Source organism: Leptodactylus fuscus, chromosome 1 (assembly GCF_031893055.1).
Source record: "Leptodactylus fuscus isolate aLepFus1 chromosome 1, aLepFus1.hap2, whole genome shotgun sequence".
NCBI classification, from domain to species: Eukaryota; Metazoa; Chordata; class Amphibia; order Anura; family Leptodactylidae; genus Leptodactylus; species Leptodactylus fuscus.
In genome coordinates this window covers 261131876-261158128 of record NC_134265.1, presented here as the reverse complement: position 1 = coordinate 261158128, position 26253 = coordinate 261131876, and the positions used below count along the sequence as shown (strand labels likewise).

Here is a 26253-nt window from a genome sequence, read left to right as displayed (position 1 = left end):
TATTCATAGGTTTTCTGGGCAGATTGAATTATTATTTTTGGGGGAAAAGAAAAAAAGAAAAGTCCTATTCACCTCATAATGCCTATTCTGACATTGTCCAGTTCCCTCTTGACATATAATGTGTTTCAACCACAGTGGGTCACATTTCAGTGTCCAAGAGGATCAGGAGTAGAGTGTAGAGTCCAGCAGTGGGCCCGGGATGTTTTGGAATGAGAACAGCGAAGAATCACTAAGAATTTTTTTTTTTTTTTTTTTAAAGCATTCTGGGTATTTTTTTTTATTTTTTATTACTGGTTGGACAACCCCTTTGCCTCAGCTGTTTGAGAAATATGGCGCACACAACCTGAGACCATTTGCAGAGCTCCGTCTTGCCAGCTTTAAAGCTGCATTACATATTCTCCCCACTATGTAATGTTAGAAACAGAGGACACTGTATGATATGTTACTTACTTTTGTATGCCAGGCGTTCCACTTAAAATGATTTGAGTCTTTCTAAATTTGTGCACAACTATTGTATGCTAAATGTCACACAAACACATGGCATTTGATAAATGTGGCCATTTATGCAGTATATTCTTTGAACACAGTGATGAATAATTCAGGACTGCTTCTCAACAGCATATAAACAATTCTTTCATAAAGGTATTTAATCAGAAGACAAACTCCAGAGAGAAAAAAAGTGGATTTATTTAGCGGAGCATTGGAAAGCTAGCAGGTGTAGCAGTGTGAAGAAGGTATAACAGATGCGGAATGAAGAGAACCCCAATTTAGGAGAAGAACCAAGCCCAGGCTGCCAAGGATAAATCTGTGCCCTATTAATGATTTATAAGGGCTGGCAAGATTAGAAGTGACCTATAAAGCATTTACTCTATCCATTCTCACCAAAGCAACATGGATGCCTGCCAGCTGCCATAAAAGTAACTGTGTGTTGAACCACCAGAAGATAAGTAGCGAAGAGACTTGGATTTGACTCCTGCAGCTAACCAAGTAGTTAAATACAGTCCTTGTATAAAATGAGACAGCCCTTATATGACTTTCTATAGAACATGGTATAGGCATCTCAGATGTTGCTCCATAGTTGTGTAGTGCTCTAATTCCCTGGAATATTATCATGTAAAATTAAACAGTATTCCCACCTAGCATTTACTCTCTATCCAGGGGGTAGTTTAATACAGCTATTAGGCTCTGTTCACATCAGTGGACGAGGCTCTGTCAGTGCATACAATGCTATTTATTCAGTCAAAATGATAGAGGTCATGGCCAAACCCCAATGAACCCCATTAGAGTTCAATAAGGTCTACTGGTTGTTTATGTGCAAGTGATGTAGCCCTATGAAGTGGTGTCAGTTTAAGAGGAAACCACAATGAATTTGTGAACAGCTTTATGCTGAAAATGTATTTTTATATTACTTCTACAATACAGTAAATAAGGGATTTTCCATACTAATGTATTAGCTATGCAAAGGATAGACCATTAATATTAAATTGGAGGAGATCTAACACCCCCATGGACTTACAGCTCTCAGCAGTTGATACACAGAGAATAGAGCAGGAAGCAGGCAGCACTGTTCTTTGTGTAGTGGCTGAACAAAGTTACTGCAGATTAGTCCTCATCCAAGTAAATAGGAGTTGATCCTCTGTAACCTGGTCTAATCACTGCCTCTTACTCCAGTCTCTATCAGATACTGAGAACAGTTAAATAGGTGGGGCCCCGGGTGCTGGACCCCAACCAATCTCATATTGGTGACAAAAAGAGGTTTCTAAATTGATGCCAAAATGTACCCCACAATTATTACAGGGGTCAACATTTACCCCTTTATTGGTTACAGGTTGTCCCAATGTCGAGTTTGACGTTTATAGTCTGTAAATGAGACTGACATAAAACGACACTACTCCAGATGCCAGAGGAAGAGTGTCTCTTAATGATAGTATATTTCAGGAATGTAGTTTCTACCGTTCCTTAATCTAAATTTTAAAATTCCTCTAAAACAAAGGCTTGAACAAACTAGAATAGATCTGCTGTAAAATCAGTATGTTCCTTCTTATGACAGATGTTTTATTCCTTTTTATTCTTTCAGTACATTATAAATCAGTTTGCAGACACCAAATAGACCCGTTGACAGGGACTTGGAATATTAATTAAAGACATAATAAAAAATAGATATTAGTATTACAGAAGGCAATAGCTAAGCAGTTATTAAGGACAGATTTGTAGACTCATTTTCTCTAGCAAGCGCAGATTAAAATGGCAAGAGGTGACAGGAATCTTCATTTTCTTTGACTCTTACCTCACATGAAACACAATCCACATAAAAAGGAAAATTAGAAAAAGGAAAATTAAAAAACACAATTATAACCACAGTTGTATGAGCAGCTAATGTAAATGTCATGCATTGCAAACACATGGATCATAGTCAATGGAGAGTCAGGTCTCAATAAACCAGTCTTATTGTCTAAAGGGATCAAGGAACCAGAATCTTAATATAAAAGCTATACAGCATAATGGGGTAGGCTGGAGTGAATGGTTTGTGGTTTAGTACAGATGCAGTATTCTGAAGGACATCTGCTCTTTTCAGTTCGTTAAAGGGCCACTAAGATTAAGAAATTAGCTTAAGAATTCAACAAAAAGGGAACTTTTAAATATTGAGTGTATATATATATATATATATATATATATATATATATATATATATATATATAGGCTTATACATTCTCCATTCAACTCGCATTTATTGTTACTTGTTTACCCATGCTCTGTAATGGTCTGTGCAGTTTGCAGAAGGTTTTACCAATTAGAAATATTATATTTGTTGAGACTCTGAAATTCTCAATTGAGTATTTTCAACTTGAACACATGCTATAACTAAAAATGCTTCACATCTTTGTTAATATATTAATATATCAGACTGCTTGAATGAAATGCGGCATTACACTGTCGTAGAAGCTATAACAGTTGCATGGAATCGGATGAAACTTAGAAAGAGGTAGATTTCCTAAAGGGTGAACAACTCCTATAGACAATCAACAACTTATTAGATCTAGTAATTTACAGAAAAGGCAGTTAGTAGTGCTTTACTTTATGGTCATAGTAGTGAAAACTCTAAATATTATTTCCTAAACATACCTTAACTATTGTGGCATTGATTTTTAATGACATTCATTTAACAACAGTCTAAGGAATAATAAATTCTTGGTGGCTAACTTGCCACATGTCATGAGACAAAGAAGTATAATACCACCATCCAATTACCATTAAAAAGGCACTCAGGTAAATTTTTGGTCTACACAGTAAAGCAGAAGATATTAATAAAGAATAAAGTAGAGTTTCTTCAGTGGCGTAAAACCTGCAGTGAGGCCCCTACATATCTCGTAGCATTTAGAACAGTGGTATATTTTATGTGACAGGGTGGGTGACCTTTGGGGCACTCTCAGGGTCCAGTAGCGACTGCTATGATTGCACCCCCTTTTACCGATGTTGAGAACAGCATGAATCCTTGGATTTAAGTTGTCTGACTCACACCACTATTCTCTGCTATCTACGAGTGCAGTGTAAATGGAAGGATGTTTTTATAGTTCTCTTACATTATTATCATAACTTTCTTGCTGCTTCTCCTTTGACACTTTTTTTTTTTTTTAAAGGAGTATGAAATGTCTTCCATTACGACCTCGCAAGCATGACACAAGGGTGGCAAAGGGGCATTGCATAGGGAAACAACCTCAACCAGTAACATCTAGCTGTCAATTTATTCAGAAATTCTAGAAGGAATAACAAATGAATGATTCGTAAGAATACAATTATTTATGTGTCGGGCGTAGTGACAAGGTTGTCTTTAGTATACTTTACATATCTAACTTTTTTGGGCTTTGGTTGAAAATCCTCTTTAACAGTGACTGCATCATGACTGAAGAAATATACATTAATACTACATTTTTAATGAAAAAAGAAGCATGTTCACCCATTAGTAAATCTAAACTCAACACATACAGACGAGAATACAAAAACATTGTTGTGTACCCAAATATAAAAATGTAGTCTTGTGTAATATGTATTATCACATTGCAGAGAAATAGAAGATTATTTAGTCAATGATTAAATTGGTGAATGTAGTATACTCTAGTTTGTCCCATTTCCAAGCATTCATTCTATATTTCTGGGTTACCTGTTAATTCTGCTTCTTTTATGTACATTTAACCTATTCATTTTGGTCATGTATGTGACAAGTTTGGAAGCACATATAAAACAGCTTTAGATAAGTGTCATGTTCTTCCATCTGAAGTCAATAGTTCTTCTGGCCACAATTTCTCATCATATATAAAATCACCATGACACTAAACTATAATACATTTACAGAACTGTGATAGTAGTAACATGTCACACTGAGAAAGCCTTTGCTTAGAGACAAAACTTGTTTGTCTATATACAAAATTACTAAATTGAACAACCTGCATACGAAGGAAACTCTATAGTACCAACCCGTGAAAGGTATAAAATTCTAAATGATGCTGGATAAACATGTTACACAACAGTACAAGCTGAAGTTATTAGTAATGAAGGCAAAATTGTAATGAATGCGTTATCAAAAAAAATTTCTAAAAAAGTCTTTTACAACTTCCCATATAATGAAGGTATTGAATAGCCTCAAATTACATATTACTGACTTCCTGGACCCAGAGAATAAGATAAATAAAAGAACAACAATGACTTGGTCATCCTGTATTTTGTGTTATACCTTCTTTGGAGATATTAGATCATTAAAGCAGTGTGCTATGTGTTATTTGCTAAGTAAATGATTCTTCACATTAACAGAAGTAGACAAATATGTATCTTACTGACCATCATCTGTCTATACTGAATATCACATACATATAAGAAAAATTTGGGTAAAATTTCCTGATTTTAGAAGGACAGGTCAACTTCTTGTGTATATTTGGGCCTCCTGACTCTGCCCCAACAGATAAAGTTGGGACAAGGAATTTTCGTTCAACATTCATTGAAGGTGCATAGACATCTTAGAAGCCTAAACTGCCTATGCCAGGTGAACAATTGAAATCTTTACTATGCAATTTAAACATATTTTCTTACATTCTAGAACAATTATGGGAAAATTACAATAAACAGCTATGTACAGTAAAAAAGACATAATCCACTGTTTATTTAACCAAGGCACTTTTCCTTTGCAAAATACAAATGCTAATATAATTTGTGTAAGAGAGTGGGGAATACAGTTTAATAAAAAGCAAATGATATGTCAGCTCCTACTTTAACTAGCCCATTGGCCCATGCTTCTTGTATTACTAAGCAAAACACATAATGTTTAACTGTAGAAAAAAAAATCCAACTTGGTATGGGAGCAATTCACCTAGTGAGAGCATATCAAGAAATTGTAAAAATACAGTTTCCTATCCCTCTGGTTATGGATAACTTCACTTGAATAAAATGTACCCACAAAGCAGTGGTGTAAGAAGATATATCCCCCTTCATACAGTTTTCATTATACATCACTATACAACCTTACATTCAAAGTACTAGGCACAGGATAAAAATACCAAAATATACACAAAATAAATATACACAAAAACAAACGAGATAGAAGATATATCTTTAACGGAGGTCCCAAATAGATGACCAGCTCCTTAAAAGAATGCCACATCAGCAATCTGTTAATTTGCTTCTATTATGGCTGCTGAAACCAACAGTTATTCTTAGTGTAACTTTTAGCAATTCATTTCAACCATTGAAATGAATAGGAAAACTAGTGATACATGGTTATTGAGAATCCACCATAGTGGAGGTGCGCTTTCTACCAACTATCTACACTGGCTTAGAGAGGGAACCATGTAGAGGACTCGATCTGTGACATAAAGATCCTAATCATAAGGAGAGGGATATTCTCTAACAATAAATAATATTGTTGATTAAATCAGAATAAAATGGACTTAGACCAAGGCCACAGTGTGAAAAAGCTGCAGTTTTTTTGTTTGCTGATTTAGCTACATTTCATTGAGCCACTATTGGCTTTAGTTATAAAAAAATACAATTAAACATACATTAAGAGAACGTATACACAGAAACATACAATTTCTTGTCTAGCTTTTCATATAGTAATACATATTACTTATTATATATACACATCTTTATCTTTTACTATTATGCAGCATAAAGCACTGGGTATAGAGAAAATGTAAATCTTAATGAACATACCTGAAAAGTTTCTAGTAGCGAGCATGGTGGTAAGTATGGCCCCCTTCACAAGAGAGGAAAAAAAACAAAAAAAAAACACAACAGGCTTAGACTGAATAAAGGCTTCAGAGAGTGCTATCACTATCACCTTTTCACACCTTGAATGTTGCTTTTTTTCTCCTCTTGCAATAGCATTAAAAGCAGTTATTGTATTATTGGCAACCACCGGTGCATAGGTGACAATGTAAAGTGATGTCACTATACTAGATGGAACATTAAATCCTCCTTTTGCTTGAATATACCTTCCTAAACATGATCACAGACAAATCCACCACAAAGTCTGCCACTGACTTGCTTTAGATTTCATACTTTGCAAGGTGAAAAGTGTATAACATCACTACAAAGCTGCATCTAAAACATGTGAATTTTGTGTTGGATTTAACTCTGGCATAACATGATGCCACTTCCATGTGCACTCTACGGCTACATGCACACAACTGTGAATAACTGAACGGATGGCACTGTCTACCCCCTGAAATGAGCCCAGACCTATCCTTAGTTTTGCATCCAGGTTCTCTACCTCCCACATGACCTTGTGAAAAACACAAATGGATCAGTGTGACATCAGTTAAGAAAACCTAAATGTCTCTGTTTTGTGTACTGTAGTATTTTTTTTACACTTATGAAGACTGGCAGCACTGGTTAAGTCAATTCATCTACAGATTTATAATAAGTACCAGTTTATAACTATTCTGGTCATTAGACTGTACTGTATATTTTATGCTCCTCCTAGTGAACACTTAGACTTACCTTCAGCTTTCTCCTTGCGTTAAACTTCTTCAAACAGTCTACAGTTTCTTGTCTGTGCATCATAGAAGCAACAGTGGAACGTTGCTGTGAAAAAGAAAAAAAAAATGAGTATATAAATATATATAGAGTGTATTAAACAATATAGTATTGCAGTTCATTGTTCAAATAGATTTAAAACACCAATATGTTACTCCTTTCTATAGGAGTCTGCATATAAAAAAACAAAATGCATATCAATATGAAAAAATAACATTACAAAATGAAGCTATTTCTCAGTTTATCAATGTAAACATGGCCATGCCATTTTCTAGCTAGGGTTTGAAATGTAACTACTGGCAGGTTAGCGCTGTATTTTCAGTAGTTCTGTTTGTTTTTGCTCATGTTAGGCTATGAACATATATATCACTTCTAAGGGCCGTATTCTGAATATAGTATCTCTTTCTGGCCAGTATGTTTCAGAATGCCTCTGTTATTGCATTGAAAGGTGGAACAAAATGCACTTTTTGCAGAGGGTCATTGCACGCACAAAAACCCCTCAAATAAACTTATACTGCATCACATCTGCAATAGTTGCAATAGATGAGAATCTCTTCTTTCATAAAACATCAAAGCAAAGATTTTTTGACTGAAGAGAAAGTTTAGCCACGCTTTAAACTTACACAGATCCAGGGATGTTTGAGGGCTTCAGATGCAGTGATTCGCTTGGCTGGATTAATTGTAAGCATTTTGTTGATCAGATCTTTGGCTTCAGGAGTCACTGTATCCCACTCTGGTGACGGAAACTGAGATAAAACAAAGTTAAAAGACATAGACAAGTTCTACTATTCAATGTTATGCTTAGCAATCGCTTTACCAATGCTTACATCATAAGCACCCGCCTTTATCTGTTGATACAGTCTGTGTTGGTCTTCATCCCAGAATGGAGGATAGCCTACCAATAGGATGTATAGAATGACACCTAAAGAACAAGAAGAGCACAACAATCACTTGATAGAAAGTAACGCCATATGAAGTATTAAAAGGGCACCCGCAATGTTTTAAACAATGGCAGATTAGTAGGTACACAATGAAAAGACAGGAAAGAAAAAAAGTCCACACTTCCTAAAGGTCCCTTTTTTCTAACTCTGCAGATCCGATAACAAAGGCCTCCAGAACAGAAGTGATGACATCACAGGAGAGTCATTCACATTAACTAGTTATTAGTGCATTGCCACTGAAGCCAGAAAATAACTGAGCAGTTGAGTGAGTGACAGAGGTGACATCTTAATTTTAGGTAGAGGTAGAGTGATTGGAAGGCCTTGGATGGCACTTTACGAGAGGAGGCCCATCTGCTTTGCTGCCGTTTTTTAAATATTGGAATTCCCCTTTTAATCTACTCGCTTTAACTAATTCTTTTGCTTTGGGTGAAGCTGAGGCCATAGTAAAAAGGAATCTATGATGACCGTTGTCACTACAAAAACATTGAAAACTTTACTTATCTTGCACTGATTTCCAGGTAAACCAGTTCTGTCTGTACTTATATAAATACATGGTAGCCCTGAAGCGTATGACATTGCTCTAGTCCTTTATCAATTAATAGCTGGGTGTTACCATTCCACATATCTAGCTGCCAATTTACATATTTCAAGGAGGAAAAGTAAAAGAACAGCATCCTCCTTTAAATTTCAGTTCTGGAACACAATTCCTGTATTCACTACAGCGCACAGCAGAACTGAAGTCCTCTTTAAGGGCCTGTTCAAACCTTTTCCGTCATGTGAGTTCTCTGCGCAGCTAGCTGCAACGAGATGCCAATGCAGTGCACTGGCATCCCGCTCATGATTAGGCCTGAATGAATGGGCCTAATCAGGAGGGAGTCTCGAGCCACCGCAGCTGACCATGCTGCGGAATCCACGTGAAGATAGGGTATGTCGTTTCTTTTTCCCGCTAGCGGGAAAAAAAGCGAGGGGCTCCTATTGAAATGAATGGGAGTCATTTTTTCATGCGGATTCTGCGTCAAAATCTGCCTGCAAAAAACTCTGTGTGAACATACCCTTAGGCTGAAGCCCCATGTGGCATAAACACTGTGGTAAAAACCGCAGCGTTTTACAGTCCCTGCAAAGTGATTCCTATCCACACATTACAGAGAAATACGTGCAGCATGCTGTGATTTCCAAAACTGTTGCTTTTTTTGTAAATAGCAGTGTACCAATTATACGCTATATAAGCTGGTGCTTTCTATATAGATATAACTGAAGCAGAAAGTCCACAGAGGAAAACTGCAGACTTTCTATGTAAAGTGCTGCTTAAAAAACCTCAATGAGTTTCTGCCGCAGTTTTTCCTGCATTGCTTTTTGGCTGCGACTAACTATGTGGAGCCTTAAAGGGGCTCTATCACTGGATTTTCACTATTTTAGATAAACATATACCTGAATAGGCTTTTAAAAGGCTATTCAAGTCCTGCTAATTGTTTGTTAAAAGACTCCCCCGTTTTTAATGAATTACCTTTTAAACGTATATGTAAATGAGCTGTCCGTGCACTGTGGGTGTTCCCATGCACCCCTCACATCATACTCTGTTCACGCCCTCCTCTGTGGTTCTTCTATGTAAGTGCCTCCTGCTGCTTTTAGCAAACTATCAGCAGGACTTGAATAGCCTTATTAGATATGTCTATCTAAAATAGCGAAAATCCAGTGATAGAGCCCCTTTATTCGATTTACACAAGAATACCAAATAGCACTTTCATTTTGTTTTGGAATCCTTTATATAACAAGAAGAGTGTTGTACAGACCATTCCAGCTGTATCTGATCAAAACATACTACACTGTCATATAGTAACTTACCACATGCCCACATATCCACTGGTTTTCCATAAGGGTCCTTTCTTAAGACTTCTGGAGAGAGATACCCTGGAGTTCCTGCAAAACCTACAAACAGTATTTAAATGTAAAAACATTTTTTTAAGTGAGCCTTGAAATATAAGGGAAAGTAGAAATGTCGATACATCCCTAAACACTGACGTGGGACAACGGATTGCACTGTGGCCTTTCACTTACAACATCTAGTCGTATGAATCTAACAACTACCTCTTGGAAAGGTATGGGTCTGCTATAGTTCTAAAGAGGAGTGTCAAGACGTCTTTTAGAAGTGATGGTATTGGGTTCATTCTATGCACGTTCACACAGAGTGTGAAGGGAAAACCATCTCACTCTGCTTGCCAAATGAGCCTGCTGGATGATAAATTTGCTCACAACATGACTCATATTCCAGGGACCATTACCAGTGTGCACAGAATAGAGAGTAGGATATCTGCAGACACAGCCCTATTACTATGGGGCTAGTGTTCACTACTGATATGGGAATAAATTAAGTGTATTGTTTCTAAATTCTTGTTTCTGTAGGATCCCTCAAGTAAGAAAAGGCCTTGGTAAAATGACTAAACAAAAGCACTGCCTAATGACAGATGTACAGTATATTCCATAAAAGTCTCTGTATCTGCAGTAATTGGGTCCTCATCTACTGACAAGTCATATATATCTGTGGTAAGGAATGTCCCTTGAAGCTCAATTACACATGTATATACTGTACACTGCAGTGCTTTCCCTGAATGACTCAGGGTTCTCAAGGAATATCTGTGATAACTTTTTTCCCTGAAATTTGATTATGATAACTGAGGCTGGCTGGAAAAACAGCAAACACATACACATAGTGAATAGAGATGAGCGAACACTAAAATGTTCGAGGTTCGAAATTCGATTCGAACAGCCGCTCACTGTTCGAGTGTTCGAATGGGTTTCGAACCCCATTATAGTCTATGGGGAACATAAACTCGTTAAGGGGGAAACCCAAATTCGTGTCTGGAGGGTCACCAAGTCCACTATGACACCCCAGGAAATGATACCAACACCCTGGAATGACACTGGGACAGCAGCGGAAGCATGTCTGGGGGCATAAAAGTCACTTTATTTCATGGAAATCCCTGTCAGTTTGCGATTTTCGCAAGCTAACTTTTCCCCATAGAAATGCATTGGCCAGTGCTGATTGGCCAGAGTACGGAACTCGACCAATCAGCGCTGGCTCTGCTGGAGGAGGCGGAGTCTAAGATCGCTCCACACCAGTCTCCATTCAGGTCCGACCTTAGACTCCGCCTCCTCCGGCAGAGCCAGCGCTGATTGGCCGAAGGCTGGCCAATGCATTCCTATGCGAATGCAGACTTAGCAGTGCTGAGTCAGTTTTGCTCAACTACACATCTGATGCACACTCGGCACTGCTACATCAGATGTAGCAATCTGATGTAGCAGAGCCGAGGGTGCACTAGAACCCCTGTGCAAACTCAGTTCACGCTAATAGAATGCATTGGCCAGCGCTGATTGGCCAATGCATTCTATTAGCCCGATGAAGTAGAGCTGAATGTGTGTGCTAAGCACACACATTCAGCACTGCTTCATCAAGCCAATACAATGCATTAGCCAGTGCTGATTGGCCAGAGTACGGAATTCGGCCAATCAGCGCTGGCTCTGCTGGAGGAGGCGGAGTCTAAGATCGCTCCACACCAGTCTCCATTCAGGTCCGACCTTAGACTCCGCCTCCTCCGGCAGAGCCAGCGCTGATTGGCCGAAGGCTGGCCAATGCATTCCTATGCGAATGCAGACTTAGCAGTGCTGAGTCAGTTTTGCTCAACTACACATCTGATGCACACTCGGCACTGCTACATCAGATGTAGCAATTTGATGTAGCAGAGCCGAGGGTGCACTAGAACCCCTGTGCAAACTCAGTTCACGCTAATAGAATGCATTGGCCAGCGCTGATTGGCCAATGCATTCTATTAGCCCGATGAAGTAGAGCTGAATGTGTGTGCTAAGCACACACATTCAGCACTGCTTCATCAAGCCAATACAATGCATTAGCCAGTGCTGATTGGCCAGAGTACGGAATTCGGCCAATCAGCGCTGGCCAATGCATTCTATTAGCCCGATGAAGTAGAGCTGAATGTGTGTGCTAAGCACACACATTCAGCACTGCTTCATCAAGCCAATACAATGCATTAGCCAGTGCTGATTGGCCAGAGTACGGAATTCGGCCAATCAGCGCTGGCTCTGCCGGAGGAGGCGGAGTCTAAGGTCGGACCTGAATGGAGACTGGTGTGGAGCGATCTTAGACTCCGCCTCCTCCAGCAGAGCCAGCGCTGATTGGTCGAGTTCCGTACTCTGGCCAATCAGCGCTGGCCAATGCATTCTATTAGCCCGATGAAGTAGAGCTGAATGTGTGTGCTTAGCACACACATTCAGCTCTACTTCATCAGGCTAATAGAATACATTGGCCAATCAGCGCTGGCCAATGCATTCTATTAGCTTGATGAAGCAGAGTGTGCACAAGGGTTCAAGCGCACCCTCGGCTCTGATGTAGCAGAGCTGAGGGTGCACAAGGGTTCAAGTGCACCCTCGGCTCTCCTACATCAGAGCCGAGGGTGCGCTTGAACCCTTGTGCAGCCTCGGCTCTGCTACATCAGAGCCGAGGGTGCGCTTGAACCCTTGTGCACACTCTGCTTCATCAAGCTAATAGAATGCATTGGCCAGCACTGATTGGCCAGAGTACGGAATTCGGCCAATCAGCGCTGGCCAATGCATCCCTATGGGAAAAAGTTTATCTCACAAAAATCACAATTACACACCCGATAGAGCCCCAAAAAGTTATTTTTAATAACATTCCCCCCTAAATAAAGGTTATCCCTAGCTATCCCTGCCTGTACAGCTATCCCTGTCTCATAGTCACAAAGTTCACATTCTCATATGACCCGGATTTGAAATCCACTATTCGTCTAAAATGGAGGTCACCTGATTTCGGCAGCCAATGACTTTTTCCAATTTTTTTCAATGCCCCCAGTGTCGTAGTTCCTGTCCCACCTCCCCTGCGCTGTTATTGGTGCAAAAAAGGCGCCAGGGAAGGTGGGAGGGGAATCGAATTTTGGCGCACTTTACCACGTGGTGTTCGATTCGATTCGAACATGGCGAACACCCTGATATCCGATCGAACATGTGTTCGATAGAACACTGTTCGCTCATCTCTAATAGTGAATGCAAGCGAATGAAAAGAAGGATTCTTACCAAACCATGCCTGCTGATCTCCTTGAACCTCAATCGCTAGACCAAAATCTGCAAGTTTCACTGCAGCACCTTTAGATTTGCTAGCTAGTAGCAAATTTTCAGGCTTTTATTGATAGAAAGAGGAAAAGAAATACATTGTGATTAGATGCCACATACCGTATACAAATTTTATAAATTTTTTCTATTTTTCAGAGTTGTCATCTACATGTCACCAACTCTCAAGGTGAAATGAAGGCTTATGTATTTTACTGCGTAGAACCCATAGCAATATTGTGGAGATTATTTACTTGTAAATAGATTGCCCCCTATATGTACAGAGTCTCTAGTCTAAACCCACTAGACTATGAATTTGTCTAGCTCCTAGCTCTATGGCATTTGTGTACTTTAGCTTTGTTCTATGAAACCATTCTATCTAGTTAAGCGTGAATTGCATCCTCACATTTTATATAATGACATGGCGCTACTTCTAGTAGTAATGCAAGTAATCGGTCAGCAGATTTAGGAACACCGAACCACCAGCATGTCTTTAGGCACCGGTGGTTTAGTGCTCCAAGCCTGCCTATATAGACTAACACTTACAGTAAGAAGAGTCCACAACTCCTATTGGACTTGTGAAAGTGTGCATTGAACTATATCAGGCTTTACTTTGCATGCATTAAAGCATAGGTATGATCCTGATGAATCCTTTCAGTAAATATTAGGCTAGGGCTTCAAAGCAACTTTGGCGGCGTCTCCTGCTGCATGACCAAAAATCGCAGTGTCGCCAGTTTCATTACAGTCCTAGAGGTACTGCAACTACAACTTTTATTAGCCAAAAGTTCAAGCATGGATATTTAATTATTTTTTACAACTAAAAGTCCTAGTCGCAGCTTAGGTGCAATAAGACTTCAGTCATGTGACAAGAGTCATGTCCACGGCCGAAATGTATCCTCAGCTTTAATGTCATTTTAAAGAGGTTTTCCCAGAAACATAACCATCTTTAAAATGCATATACTATTAAAACTTAAACCTTTTTTGTAAATACAAACGATTGAAAATGTTACTTTGTAAGTTGACATTGTAAAATGTTGCTATGAATGAGAGGCTTCTTGCCTCAAAACACATAAGCAATGTCTTTTTGTGGATACTCATGCCTATATTTCACCTAATATGAAGTAAAAGTTACGTTTTAGTTCCTCTTTTTAAGATGAACTATATTTTTGTTTTTGGCCAGTGTTTTGAAGATTTTCTCTAACCATCTTAATAGTAACAGGCTATAGTCTTGATCAGTTGTCAGTGGATATGATCACGATTTGGTCCACCCTTGTCAGAAGCTATGATTTACATCGACGTTGGTTTTCTGACAAGTGCCACCCCATCTGATAGAAATCTATTAAGACAAAGATGGTAAGAGAAACTTTGGAAAATACTGCAAAAATGTATAGTTATCTATATTTGCAAAAATGTTTAACTTATAGATGTGTATAGATTTAAATGTGGTTACGTTAGTAGAAAAACCTTTAAACATTTCCTGGAGTGAACACACATGGCATAAGTGGTCTGGGAAACTGAGCCACTAGCGCACATGTGCAAGGACACGTTGAGGGTTTAGTAGCCTCAACATGATGAGAAGTTCTCTTTAAATGACTGCATTAATACAGAAATTGCACAAAATTCCTCTGTGCGTGGCTCTGCCCTCTTTAAAAAGAAAAAAAAAACATAGGAAGAATTCCCTTGCCCAGGAATTTGTTCACTTTTTTGGTTAGTGTGGTAGTGAATCAAACATGATAATAAATAAAACAATACCTCAGCAAACAAGCTGCCTCTGCTAACTACAGATGACAGCAGGGGCAAAGGGACTGAGAAAAAAAAGCACAAAGTGAAATAATTCTAATGCGTCTTCATGTATTGCTATGAGCAGTATAACCATCTATAATATTATAACTGGAACAGAATATACTGCATTACAAATACTCTACATAAGGGCTGTAACCAACACACTGAAATTGGTACTTTTGGAACCTATACAAATAAGTCTTAAAAAATAGTGATCCATACAATTCCAATTACTGTATATTGTGTGTATGAGAATGCAGGTATGGCTCATAATAAATAAAACATATGCGGCAGAAACACAATATAAAGATTATATTTATCCTTCTTTCCATACTTTCATTAGTAAAATCCTCTTTACTGCAGCATGTGCCCACAAAATGTACATAACAGGGATGCAACACAAGAAGAATGAAGAAGCCCCTTTTGGCTAGTAGTGGGCCCAGTTCCAGTAAAGACAGCCCTGCTCTAGATTAATGGGCACATAATAAATTGCTGGCCTGTAGTTTTTACATCATGGTGTAATTGGATGTTTGAGTGTATAAAACAATTATTGAATCAATACTTACATTCCATCAAACCGGTAGCATGCTTATATAGCGCTGTGTTGTGTTTACAGCATTTCATCTCTGCTTAACATCTTTTGATGGAAATGAGCAATTTGTTATCTTACTAATTGACCGCAGGCCTTGGATTAGGCGGACTCGCAGAAGAATTGAAATGCCAATTCTTAAAACAAGGGCAGTATGTGACTTTTGCAAACACTATGGCAAGTTAATGAATCTATCCGGTGCTTCTCGAAGGCACATAATTGCAAGGAACAGCTAAAACAAATGCATAGGGTTTTTCCTCTCCACTGCTATTTATGTACTAGCTGGTGTTCTATTTTTACACTGGAAAATTATGTGTGGCATTAGGAACATTCAAGAGGAGAGACAAATATGCATTATCTGATTTATCAGAAAACCACAGAATGCACTGCAAGCCACAATACTTTACCTGCACATTAGCTTATTGCACATTGTAGCCTAGGTTAGATATGCTGTACTAGAACAAAACACACTATATTGTATCTATTTAATCTGATCTATTTCATACTGGTACAAAGTGATCCTTTCCATCAGGTTGAACTATGTGTGGCATTTGGCATCCCATTTTCAGTGGTCTCTTACCCTATTAACTCCCACAACAAAAATATAGATACTAATTTGCCCCTACAAACATTTCACTCCACTTGTGCTTCTCCATAGCAGTCAATGTCCACCTGCTTTAGCATTACTTGAACAACTGCTGTAATGTTCTAGAGCACTACTGTTATAGTGTGGTGAGAAAAAAAAATATCTATGTTGGATTGTAAACCCTGAACAAAGCATACCAAGTCAGAAAAATATTCAGGCATTTCTAAATTCTACATTTAACAAAATAACCTACATAAAAGTATGCTGCAACTTTTTTTTATAATCTGCTGTATTTTCTGAAAGATTGACCTAAAAGGCTAGGTTCTGCACTACCATAGCCAAAGACCTCGACCACTGAAAGACTGGTGCTCATGTTGCATGGTTAAAGGGATTGTCCAGCCAGATAAAGAATAATAGTTCTAATATGTTTGCAATCGTTTATAATTGCACTTACTATTCTGGTACAAAAGCTGCCCTGACGCCACAAGTATAGTCAATTTCAACAAATTGACACAGTAGTTTATCTGGCTGGACAACCCTGGTAAATCCATGTTTTGGGTTGCCTGCAAAAAAAGGTATCCCCACTGATGTAATGGCCTATGGCAAGATGTGACCTATGGAATATGTTTTATTCTTCTGTACTGTCAGTCACTCAGAACACTATAAAAGAAACCCTCTGGTGACATTCAGTGGCCAATGCCAACTCCAAGGGGGCCTCCTGTGATGTGTAAGTCAGTAAGACTTCTAAGAAAATCCAATAGTTATCTAGGGCCATGTCAAAGCTAAAATCAATTAGAATATATTAAGATCTGTCCAGCATACTGAAACAGAGACTGGATTCTGTATTCATGAATTAAGACAAAAAGACTGCTTCAAATATGAGGTTCTCACATAACCCATTATTATAAATGGTGAAGTTCTGCGTATTCTGCCTCTCCTCATGTCCTCTGGACATGCCCCACAAATCTGAATGTCAAGGCCCCTTATAACTATAGCATCCTGACTTTTATAAAGTTGAGTTACTATTTGTACACTGGATATTTAGAGCTTATGGCTAGGAAAGAGTTAAATGTACTGTATTTAGTACACTGAATGATTATTATATTCTACAATGCTCATAAAATAGTTGTAAATATGTAGTAGCTGTATTCATCCATGGTCTATTAGAATGGTGAATCCTTGATAATTAAATTATATTGCAAAGCTCATAAAATCCCAATAGATTTCCTCAAGGCTAGTTCTTCATGCACGGCTACTCGATTTAATAAGAAATTATAAGTAACACCACATACATATTACATGTACAGAACTCCAGGCAGCAAACGATCTTTTTTTTTTTTTTTCCCTAAATTTAGCAAACAAGAAAAAGCTGATAGTGACAACATTCTCGGCTAGCATTAATAGGCAATACATGCAGGATTATAGCCAAACAGTAGCATACCAACATACACAACCTCTTTTCTGCAGGAGCAACTTACCTTTAGATCTCGATGGACAACACCCATCTGATGGCAGTGAAGTACAGCCTCCAGGATCTGCTGAATGCAATGACTGCATGCAAACACCAGGAGGCGTGTGTTAGTTCCAAGCTTACACCCACTATCTGTATACCTTCAGGAAGACTGGGTCATAACTTACAACCAGAAACAACTGGAAGAGATTACTGTATTTTCAAATTTAAGGTAAAACTAGTCCTCATATGTTTGGAAGTATTTTCTTTGTTTTTTGTTTTTAGTGAAATGGTTTCTATATTTTAGTAAAGGTTAGATAGTATATAGTCAATCAAGAACTTGCTACAAATTGTAACCAGTTGACTTTGTAAGTTTAACCCAATGTCTGAGGACAGAAGTAGGGTGAAATCTGCAGACTGCATAAATCATCATGGCAAGACCAAACCTCTTTATTATAACCTGTACAACTGAAACCTGAACATTTCAGACAAGTCAGCTTGGGAGCACAACCACATTTAACACTTGTACCTTGGAAGCCATGATGCATATGAAGCGTGCAGGCATCATGCATATCATTTTATTTCAGAAGAGAGTCATCAGTGGAAGATACACTACAGCCAGTTCCACCTTTGCAACAGTATTAAGCAATTTGTAAGCATCAGATACTGACCTTTAGGTCTCTGTGAACTATGCCATTAAGATGACAATGATTTACACTTTCTAGAATCTGCTGTATACAATGACTGTGAAAATACAAGGGTACAATGGAAGGGAGAACAATTTAAAGGCAAATAGTTACACAATAAACAAACAGAAAACACATCCACATAGACATTTCATGTATCAATCCAAGGCTAAAATTAGACACAACGTGTGCACATTACAAAAGGAATAACACTTATGTATAAACACAAGGGACATGAAAATGCACTTATTATCCGCACATGGAATACATTCATATTCCATGGTACGAATCTGGAGGGATGGAAATAATATGTACATTTTCAAAACAGCAGCGATTTTTCCATGTCGAAATATTCGCTAACACAGTTAGCACAAGTATTGAACACAGTAGGGTTATGGAAATGTGAAGTCTAATTAAAACGGTAAGAGAAAAATTTGACACAAGACTTATTTTTGGAGTTAGGAAATAATACGAAAGGAAAAAAAACTATACAAACTGGGGCTGAAAAATACCATATGCAGACAGAAACCATTAAGGTTAACTTTTTATAAGCTCAGTGGTGGTTGGGGGATCCAACCTGGGACTGACTCCACCTCTAGCAGTGACCAGACTGATGAAGCAAGGCTTTAGGCCCTGAATGATTTCCACAGTCTACTGAAATAAATGAGTACCATATCATGCCTAAAATATAAGAGCATATAAAAAAGGATAAAAACAAAGCAGCTTAACAAATAGTTTTTCTTAAATGTATAAAGCCCCTATGTGGGCTTCTGGGTCCATGTGGTTAATACTACTTTAATACTGCTACTCCACTTTCTCCGACCCTTTTTGTCATCTTCCAGACAGTGGAGTAAGCAGACATAACAAGATTTCGCAGTGTAAGACCACATAGCCTGGCAGCTGCACACGGTCAAATCTCTGTCCACCTATAGCGGCAGATTGCTATATGATTTTGAGGTTTATTTCCTTCAAACTCATGCAACCAAAGGCCACTGGGTGGGTAGAGTTTCATTCATGTGCACTACTGGACTATGTGGTCTTACCTTAAGATGATGACCCTGAGCCCGTACTGTTACAGAGAATAGGACATATCTGCATTCAAGATTGTGAGAATGAAAATAAACATAAAACAAGATAACAGGATACATATTGATAATAAATACAGCATTTAAAGTACAATATCATTTTCTGACAATAATTCCAAATAAATGGTTCACACCTGAACACTGTATCGACCACATTTGGCAGAAAGTCAATGTTGTATAGCATTTGGCCGTTGAGGTAAATCATCTACTTTTCAGAAGAATGTCAGATAGCGTGTGCGCTGAGGATATTTATTAGGCTCAGGTCTACTGTGTGGGCTAATAGCGGAGTCCGAGTTACCTATTACAACTGTACTCCCTAATAGATGTGCCAACATTCCCCATTTTATCATTATTACTGCAGATATTTTATTTCTCAATATAGAAATAAATTAACATGACATATTAGACAAATCTCCCTCACAGTAATGCAGTATAATAAATGAACCCGTGTTCATGTGAAATCATTCTGCTGGCTTCAATACCTTTCAGATGAACACGCTCCACATTATTCTCGTGATAGCTGAGGAAGGCCTCACTAATACTGAAGAGGCTTATGAATAAATAGCTCTGCTCTATTTCTGGAAATAGGACAATAAATCTGTAGACATAAGTCAATATTTGTAATAACTATTTCCTTCAGAGGTTGTCCCAGAACATTGGGTCAGCATGTGATCTTATATAAAAATCTGGATTCTAGAAAAGCATCCACAGTCAATAAATGTAATGAAAAGGTTTTCTTCCAGCACCTTCTCCTACAAGCAATAATTAGAGAACTCTCTTGGGTGAACGATTCTAATGTTATAAAAGGGTAAAAATAACAGCTAATCCAATATTTACGGTAGACTGAATGCTACTATTAAATGGTGGATAATCACAATTCTTAGGTGATTGTCCACACTGCTGGTTTTGGATCACATGTAAAATTGAATCCCCTCCTGTCGTTTTCAACAGGAGAAAATGATGCTGAAAAAAGAAGTACCCTGCCCTATTGTAAGCATTGACAGAGCATTGCCCTATTGAATGAGGTCCTTAATCTCACAACATGGCATGGGTAAGACCACAGCAAGGCCATGTGAGCTGTGAATGTGAGGTCGGCAGCGGTGCTAGGTATCGGACCCCGACAATAGGATATTGATAACCTTTCCTAGGTTATCAATGGGATAGTCTCAAAGCCCATTAAACCATTGTTGCCATACTTGCATCATACATGTCCTAAAGTTCCCAGTATTCCCAGAGACGGGCCTTGCATTCTAGCCCAATTTTGCAAGTCAGCACAGTTGTCTTAACGAGGTATACAGCCTTTTCATATTATTCAGCTAGTCTTAGGATAGGTTATTAATATCAGATAGGCACTCCCACTGATCAGCTGTTCTTTGCAGCTACAACTAGTCTATAGACAGAACTGGAAGCACACGGCTCCATCCATCTGTGCCAAGCTACTACAGGTTGGCTCAGACTCACTTAACAAACTTGTGTTTATACACAGTTCAGACACAGCAGTGAACTTAACAGACTTGTGTTTGTCTCAAACTCCCTATAGGCCAAGGGTCTCAATCACATGACCCCTCAGTTATTTGCGGCCTAGTTTAAAAGCTTTCTGATTTTGTAGCTTCAGTGTACATTCTCCCCTCTCCACTCCCCAGAACCTCCCGCTCTCTGCTTTGATGTATGCACACCTGGAGTAGGAGAAGAGAGTGCTCCTGGGAGAATTACAGAGAGTACTGGCTCGGAGCCACTGGTGGGGGACATTAAACTGTATGGGGCCACAGCTAGAGTTATTAACAATAAGCTTATATTGTATAGAATTTCAAAGGATTGCAGCCCATTATCAAGTGTGGTCCACTTGCCGGCCAAGTTAGAGATGGGACCTCTTTATGAAAACTCTCATTCCCTGTGCCAGTCAGGCATTTATTAAGTCTAGCATAAGTTATGCCAATTTTATAAAATTTGCCCGACTATATCTAACATGTTACAGAACCAAAATGTTATAAAATGGTTATTGAAAATTATTCTAAAGGAACAAAATTAAATATGAACATATAGGGGGCAGACTGACAGACACTGATGCACTCTCAAAGGGTGCTTTAGTTAATACATCAGGTTTGGCTTTAAATTTGGACTCTGAAGCAGACTTAGACTTTATCTGATGCATGGCACATGTGAGAGCAAAGGATTTCATTATTTTGGTGTTCAGGCAGAGTGCTATATTTTTTAATGGTTTATGGGTTGGAAAAAATATATTGATACACCTTACAGAATATTTTTATCCATAACTTAAGCCATAAAATGGTATTTCCCAGTTTTATGCTTTCAGTCTACTGAAAGCTGTTGGACTAAAACGCTAAGTACCAAGAGCTACACACATTTATTGAATCAAAACCTGAGCTCAAAACCTAAGGCCACATGTACCTCTTCCTAGTTATCAAATGCAAATGTTATTATAAAGTCCGCCATCTCTGCAATGTAAAATGGGAATTATCCATGGGGCATATATAAATATGCAGATCTAACGACACAGTTCTCCTGTGTGGCCTATGTGACTAACGGTATTGGAATAGTAGTAGATTATAGCTGCACATTCACATCCTGTTTCATCGCTGTAACAACTGTTAGGATAAGTAACATTCAGAATGTTGACATCATATATATGTATCCTACATGACAGGAGTCTTTTCCTCTGAAAGTCTTGTGTAAATGAAATACATAGATACAGACTAATGGCTCTTTAATGGATTGGCTTATGCCAACACATTCAGTAGGAAAAATGCAAACTTCTGTTTAACATGTTTGTGCGATCTTGTCTCAATTCACTTAAAAAGCCACATTTTGGGGACATTTCAGCTCTGAAGCTTACACCATTATGAATTCATCTCTGGAGTATTATATAGATTGTATCCTTGGATTAATAAAATAAGTGTTGCAGTTCTATTTACAAACATACTCCACTTTTCATTTAGATTCAATCTATAAGTAAATTGTAAATCATAGCTGAAAATGTGGACATAGGTTTATCGTAGACTTTATCAGGACCTTTTTGATTAGACATTTAATTATTAAAGAGGCGCCAAGAGGCCCATAATACTGAATAATTACAGGCTTTGTATCCACAAACGAAGAACCAGCCAAGTAACGCTTTAAAAGCTCATTCACTCTTTGAAAATGAAAATTCATTTATTTTCAAGTAGATGCTTATGTTACCTAGTCTTGTAATTCCCTGTTGTCTGCAGAAATGAAAAGGCTGCTTGGCACTTGAAAGAAAAGCATTGCTTAGGAATGCAGTTCCACTTATTACAGGGAAAAATGCAATAAAAATATAATTTTGCAGCCTGAACTCAAGCTAGAAAACGATTGCTAGAAATCATTTTAATTCTTACATACTATAGTATACAGAATGTGAATCTGCAGCATTTGGCATTTAGTTGTAAAAATATTCTTCACATGGACTGACAGATAAAGGGAAATATAAAATATAGAACCAGAAGTGTAGCTAGGAAATAAAGGGGCCCCTCCCACACTATAACATTTCCTTGCCCCGTTTACTGGCCCGCATACTTGGTATAACACCTACTTTGTTTCGACCCCAGCCTATCGCTGCATAATATGTCCTGAACAATGTTGGAATACAAGGTCTGGACATTGCCCAGGGTTGACACAATGTGCAGTGCCCCCTGGAGGCTCAAGCTGAGGAAGCTGTCAGCAGCAGGGAAATTGGTAAATGAATATCAGCCATCACCTGTTGGAGTAATCCAGCAAGTAACAGACTATTGAAAGAAAAAAAAACAACCTGTGTGGGTCCCATAGCAGTAGTTATGGCGCTAGTTAAACTTATTTTAATATAGTGAATGACAAAGCACTAGAAAAGCCATGACACATCAATTATTAGAAAGGTAGTGGCCAGTAGAAAAGACAGACTGCTATTTGTAGTGCTTGGACATAGTTGAACAATAAGCAAAATACAGGCTGCTTTAATGTAGCTTATAGCTGGAAAGGCAATGGTTCCAAGTCTTATTACCATTTTATTCCCTACCTTTCTATTAGATCACTACTACTCATAAATAGAATAAGAAGTAGGTTATAATAACATTGGCTACGGGTGTTCTTAAAGGGGTTGCCTGGTTTTGAAAATTCTAAGTCAACTGTGATCTGTCACTTCTTTTGCTATAGGTCCAGACCCAAGCACAAAATAGTGGAGGTTCTTCATTGGCTGCTTTTGCCCAGGCTGTGTGTCTGATATAGTAGAGCTGCCACCGTGCATATCAAACACAACAATCCTATCCCATGGGCTGCTCATTTTTGTGATTAGTGGGTATATATCTTTTTTTTTTTTTATGTAGATTGTGAGCCCCACAGAGCTCACAATGTCCATTTTTCCCTATCAGTATGTCTTTGGAATATGGGATGGAAATCCATGCAAACACGGGGAGAACATACTAACTCCTTGCAGATGGTTTTTTGCCCTTGGCGGGATTTGAACATCAGGACTCCAGCGCTGCAAGGCTGCAGTGCTAACCACTGAGCCACCGTGTGGCCCCGATTAGTGGGTATATATCTGTTGTATATGCTAGGGTTATGAAAACTTGTACAGCTAAGCAATATGGCGTTATAGGACATTTTAGGTAGCTTCTACATGCATCATGTACAACTAAAATGGTCCGTCATCACTCACCTTGCATCTGCTTCACTATAGTATTCTCTTGCTACTATATCTTCAAATAGCTCTCCACCAGTAACTCTGCAGAGACACAATATAAAATAACTCATGAGACAAAGTGCCCACTTAAGATCTAATGACACAATCTAAAGAATAGCAGTATAGTAAAATAAACATGTATGCCTATTTAATATATGTGAAATTCAGTCTTTAAAGGGTTATTCCCATGACTGCAGAGCTGGGAATAACTGCTCCTCGTTCTACTCCTTGGGTGAGTACAGCAGATGAGTGCTGCTCTACACTGTTACCGTAACAATCCTAAAGGTGATGGAAGCTACAGAAATGGCATAGCACAAGATACACTGTATCCACAGCTTCACACTTACAGAAAGAACATTGTTAAATGGGCTGCTACGCTGTCTCCGTAGCTTCCATCCTTCTCTTTGGGGACTTACGTGAACAACAAAGAGCAGCGCTGCTCCACATTTTTGTACGTCCAGGACCTTAGGAGGTCAAAATTCGGGAGAAGTTATTCCCATATGTGCAGAAATTTGCGGAGATGAGAATAACCCTTTATGTACTATCATGACTCTGTGTAGGGGGTTGTGAGCCTGAAACAAAACTCAGGACAGATCCTATTCTTGTCCATTTTGCAGCCAGACTGCAATAACAAATGACCATCCAGGCCATTTTCTCATGGACCCTATGATGAACATGTTCGTGTGCATGTAACCTAGGCTCTAGGAGACCTGAAGGGGTTATCCATTTTCCAAAAATGATCTGCAAATACATCTACAGCAGTGCTACTCACTGTTCCCTTGAGTATCCTTTGTTTGGCTTTGTTTTACTTGAGACTCCTTGTATCACTGTTATTTACATGCAGTGATTCTGAGAACAAACTACATTTCCCATGTTTTTTCCTGGCTCCTCTCACTCTCTGGGTTTGCTGCTCATGGCTGAAGGGGGGGGGGGGTCTTGGTTGGGGAGTTGAGCCTGCAAAGAAACATTACGGCAGCATTTGGCCTCAGATGTGGGAGTGATTTATTACCTGTGATTTTGTTGCAGGGGAGAATGGAGAAAAGAGGGGTACACAGAGAGTGAGAGCAGGAAGATGACTCATGGGAAATCTAGTATAGTCACAGATTCACTACATGAAAATAAAACTGATACAAGGACCAGCAAGTAAAATAAAGCCAGGCAAAGAATGCACAAGGGAACAGTATTTAGCACTGTTGTGGATGTATTTGCAAATAATTTTTGGAAGCTGGATAACCCCTTTAAAGGGAGTCTATCATTAGAAAACAACCTTTTGAACTAATGGCATTTTAGGGTAGCCTTTAGAAGGCTATTCTACTCCTACCTTCCATTCTATTCTTCTCCCCGCTATTTCAGTAAAAACCTGTTTACTCTGATATGCAAATTATGCTTATGGACATTCCCCCCTGTGCTTCGAGTAACTCCCCCCCCCCCCCGGCATCATAACCTCTTGCCGCCCCCTAGTTAATTCTTTTCATACCCCTTTTCATGTTTTCCTGATCTTCTGTCTTGCATAGGTTTCTGCCTTGCATAGACTAACAGACCACCATAAAATAGAGGCCAAGCATGCGCAGTTGACGTATAATGTAGGCAAATTATGCTGTGCTATATGCAGACTGCGCATGCTCTGCTGCCATTTTGCGGTGGTTTGTTACATGCTTGTGTAACAGACCACCACAAAATGGATGTGGACCATGCGCAGTCAGCTTATAGTGCAGTATCGGATGTCAATGCAAGGCAGAAGATCAAGAGAGCATGAAGAGGGGCGTGAACAGAATTAACTAAATGGTGGCTACAGGTTATAATGCGGGGGTGCTCTGTGAGCGTAATTTGCTTGTCGCAATAAATAGATTTTTACAGAAACAGTGGGGAGGAAAAGAGAATGGAAGGTAGGGGTAGAACAACCTTTTTAAAGGCTATTCCAAAGTGCCATTAGTTCAAAAGGTGATTTTCTAATGATAGTCTCCCTTTAACCTCTGTTCCTATTGCACAGTAAGCTGTGTAAGTGGCCATTTTCTTGTGGCCATGGGCATGCGCAGTCGGCTCTTCCTGAGGCCCGATGGCAGAGCTGACTGCGCATGCCTAGGAGATTGAAACCCAGGATGGAAAAAGACACAGGGAGAGGATGTTCCAGATGAAGATAGAGGCAGAACTGGAGATTTCATTTGCATATCCCGAAGTAAACCCGGATTTCTACTGAACTGCGGTACGGAGAAGACATCTAAAGGTAGGAAAAGAATAGCCTTTCTTAAGGCTATTCCTACGTGTTAGTCAGAAAAAAAGGG

The 26253-nt window shown here is 38.9% G+C and overlaps 1 protein-coding gene across 37 annotated transcripts in view; it reads right to left on the bottom strand.

The window, feature by feature from the left end:
* CAMK2D (calcium/calmodulin dependent protein kinase II delta) overlaps positions 1–26253 on the bottom strand; it is a 191630-nt gene that overhangs the window by 49968 nt on the left and 115409 nt on the right. For 28 of the 37 annotated variants that reach the window (XM_075286413.1, XM_075286447.1, XM_075286430.1 and 25 more), the window contains exons 5-12: positions 23948–24013; positions 18182–18254; positions 13071–13173; positions 9810–9893; positions 7854–7948; positions 7650–7772; positions 6991–7074; positions 6202–6244 (exon numbers count right to left, since the gene is read on the bottom strand). In XM_075286413.1, the coding sequence (XP_075142514.1) occupies positions 6202–6244; positions 6991–7074; positions 7650–7772; positions 7854–7948; positions 9810–9893; positions 13071–13173; positions 18182–18254; positions 23948–24013 (671 nt within the window). Of the gene's footprint in view, positions 1–6201; positions 6245–6990; positions 7075–7649; positions 7773–7853; positions 7949–9809; positions 9894–13070; positions 13174–17538; positions 17612–18181; positions 18255–23947; positions 24014–26253 lie in introns of those variants that run through there. The other 9 variants (XM_075286421.1, XM_075286438.1, XM_075286622.1 and 6 more) reach the window with 2 other exon arrangements.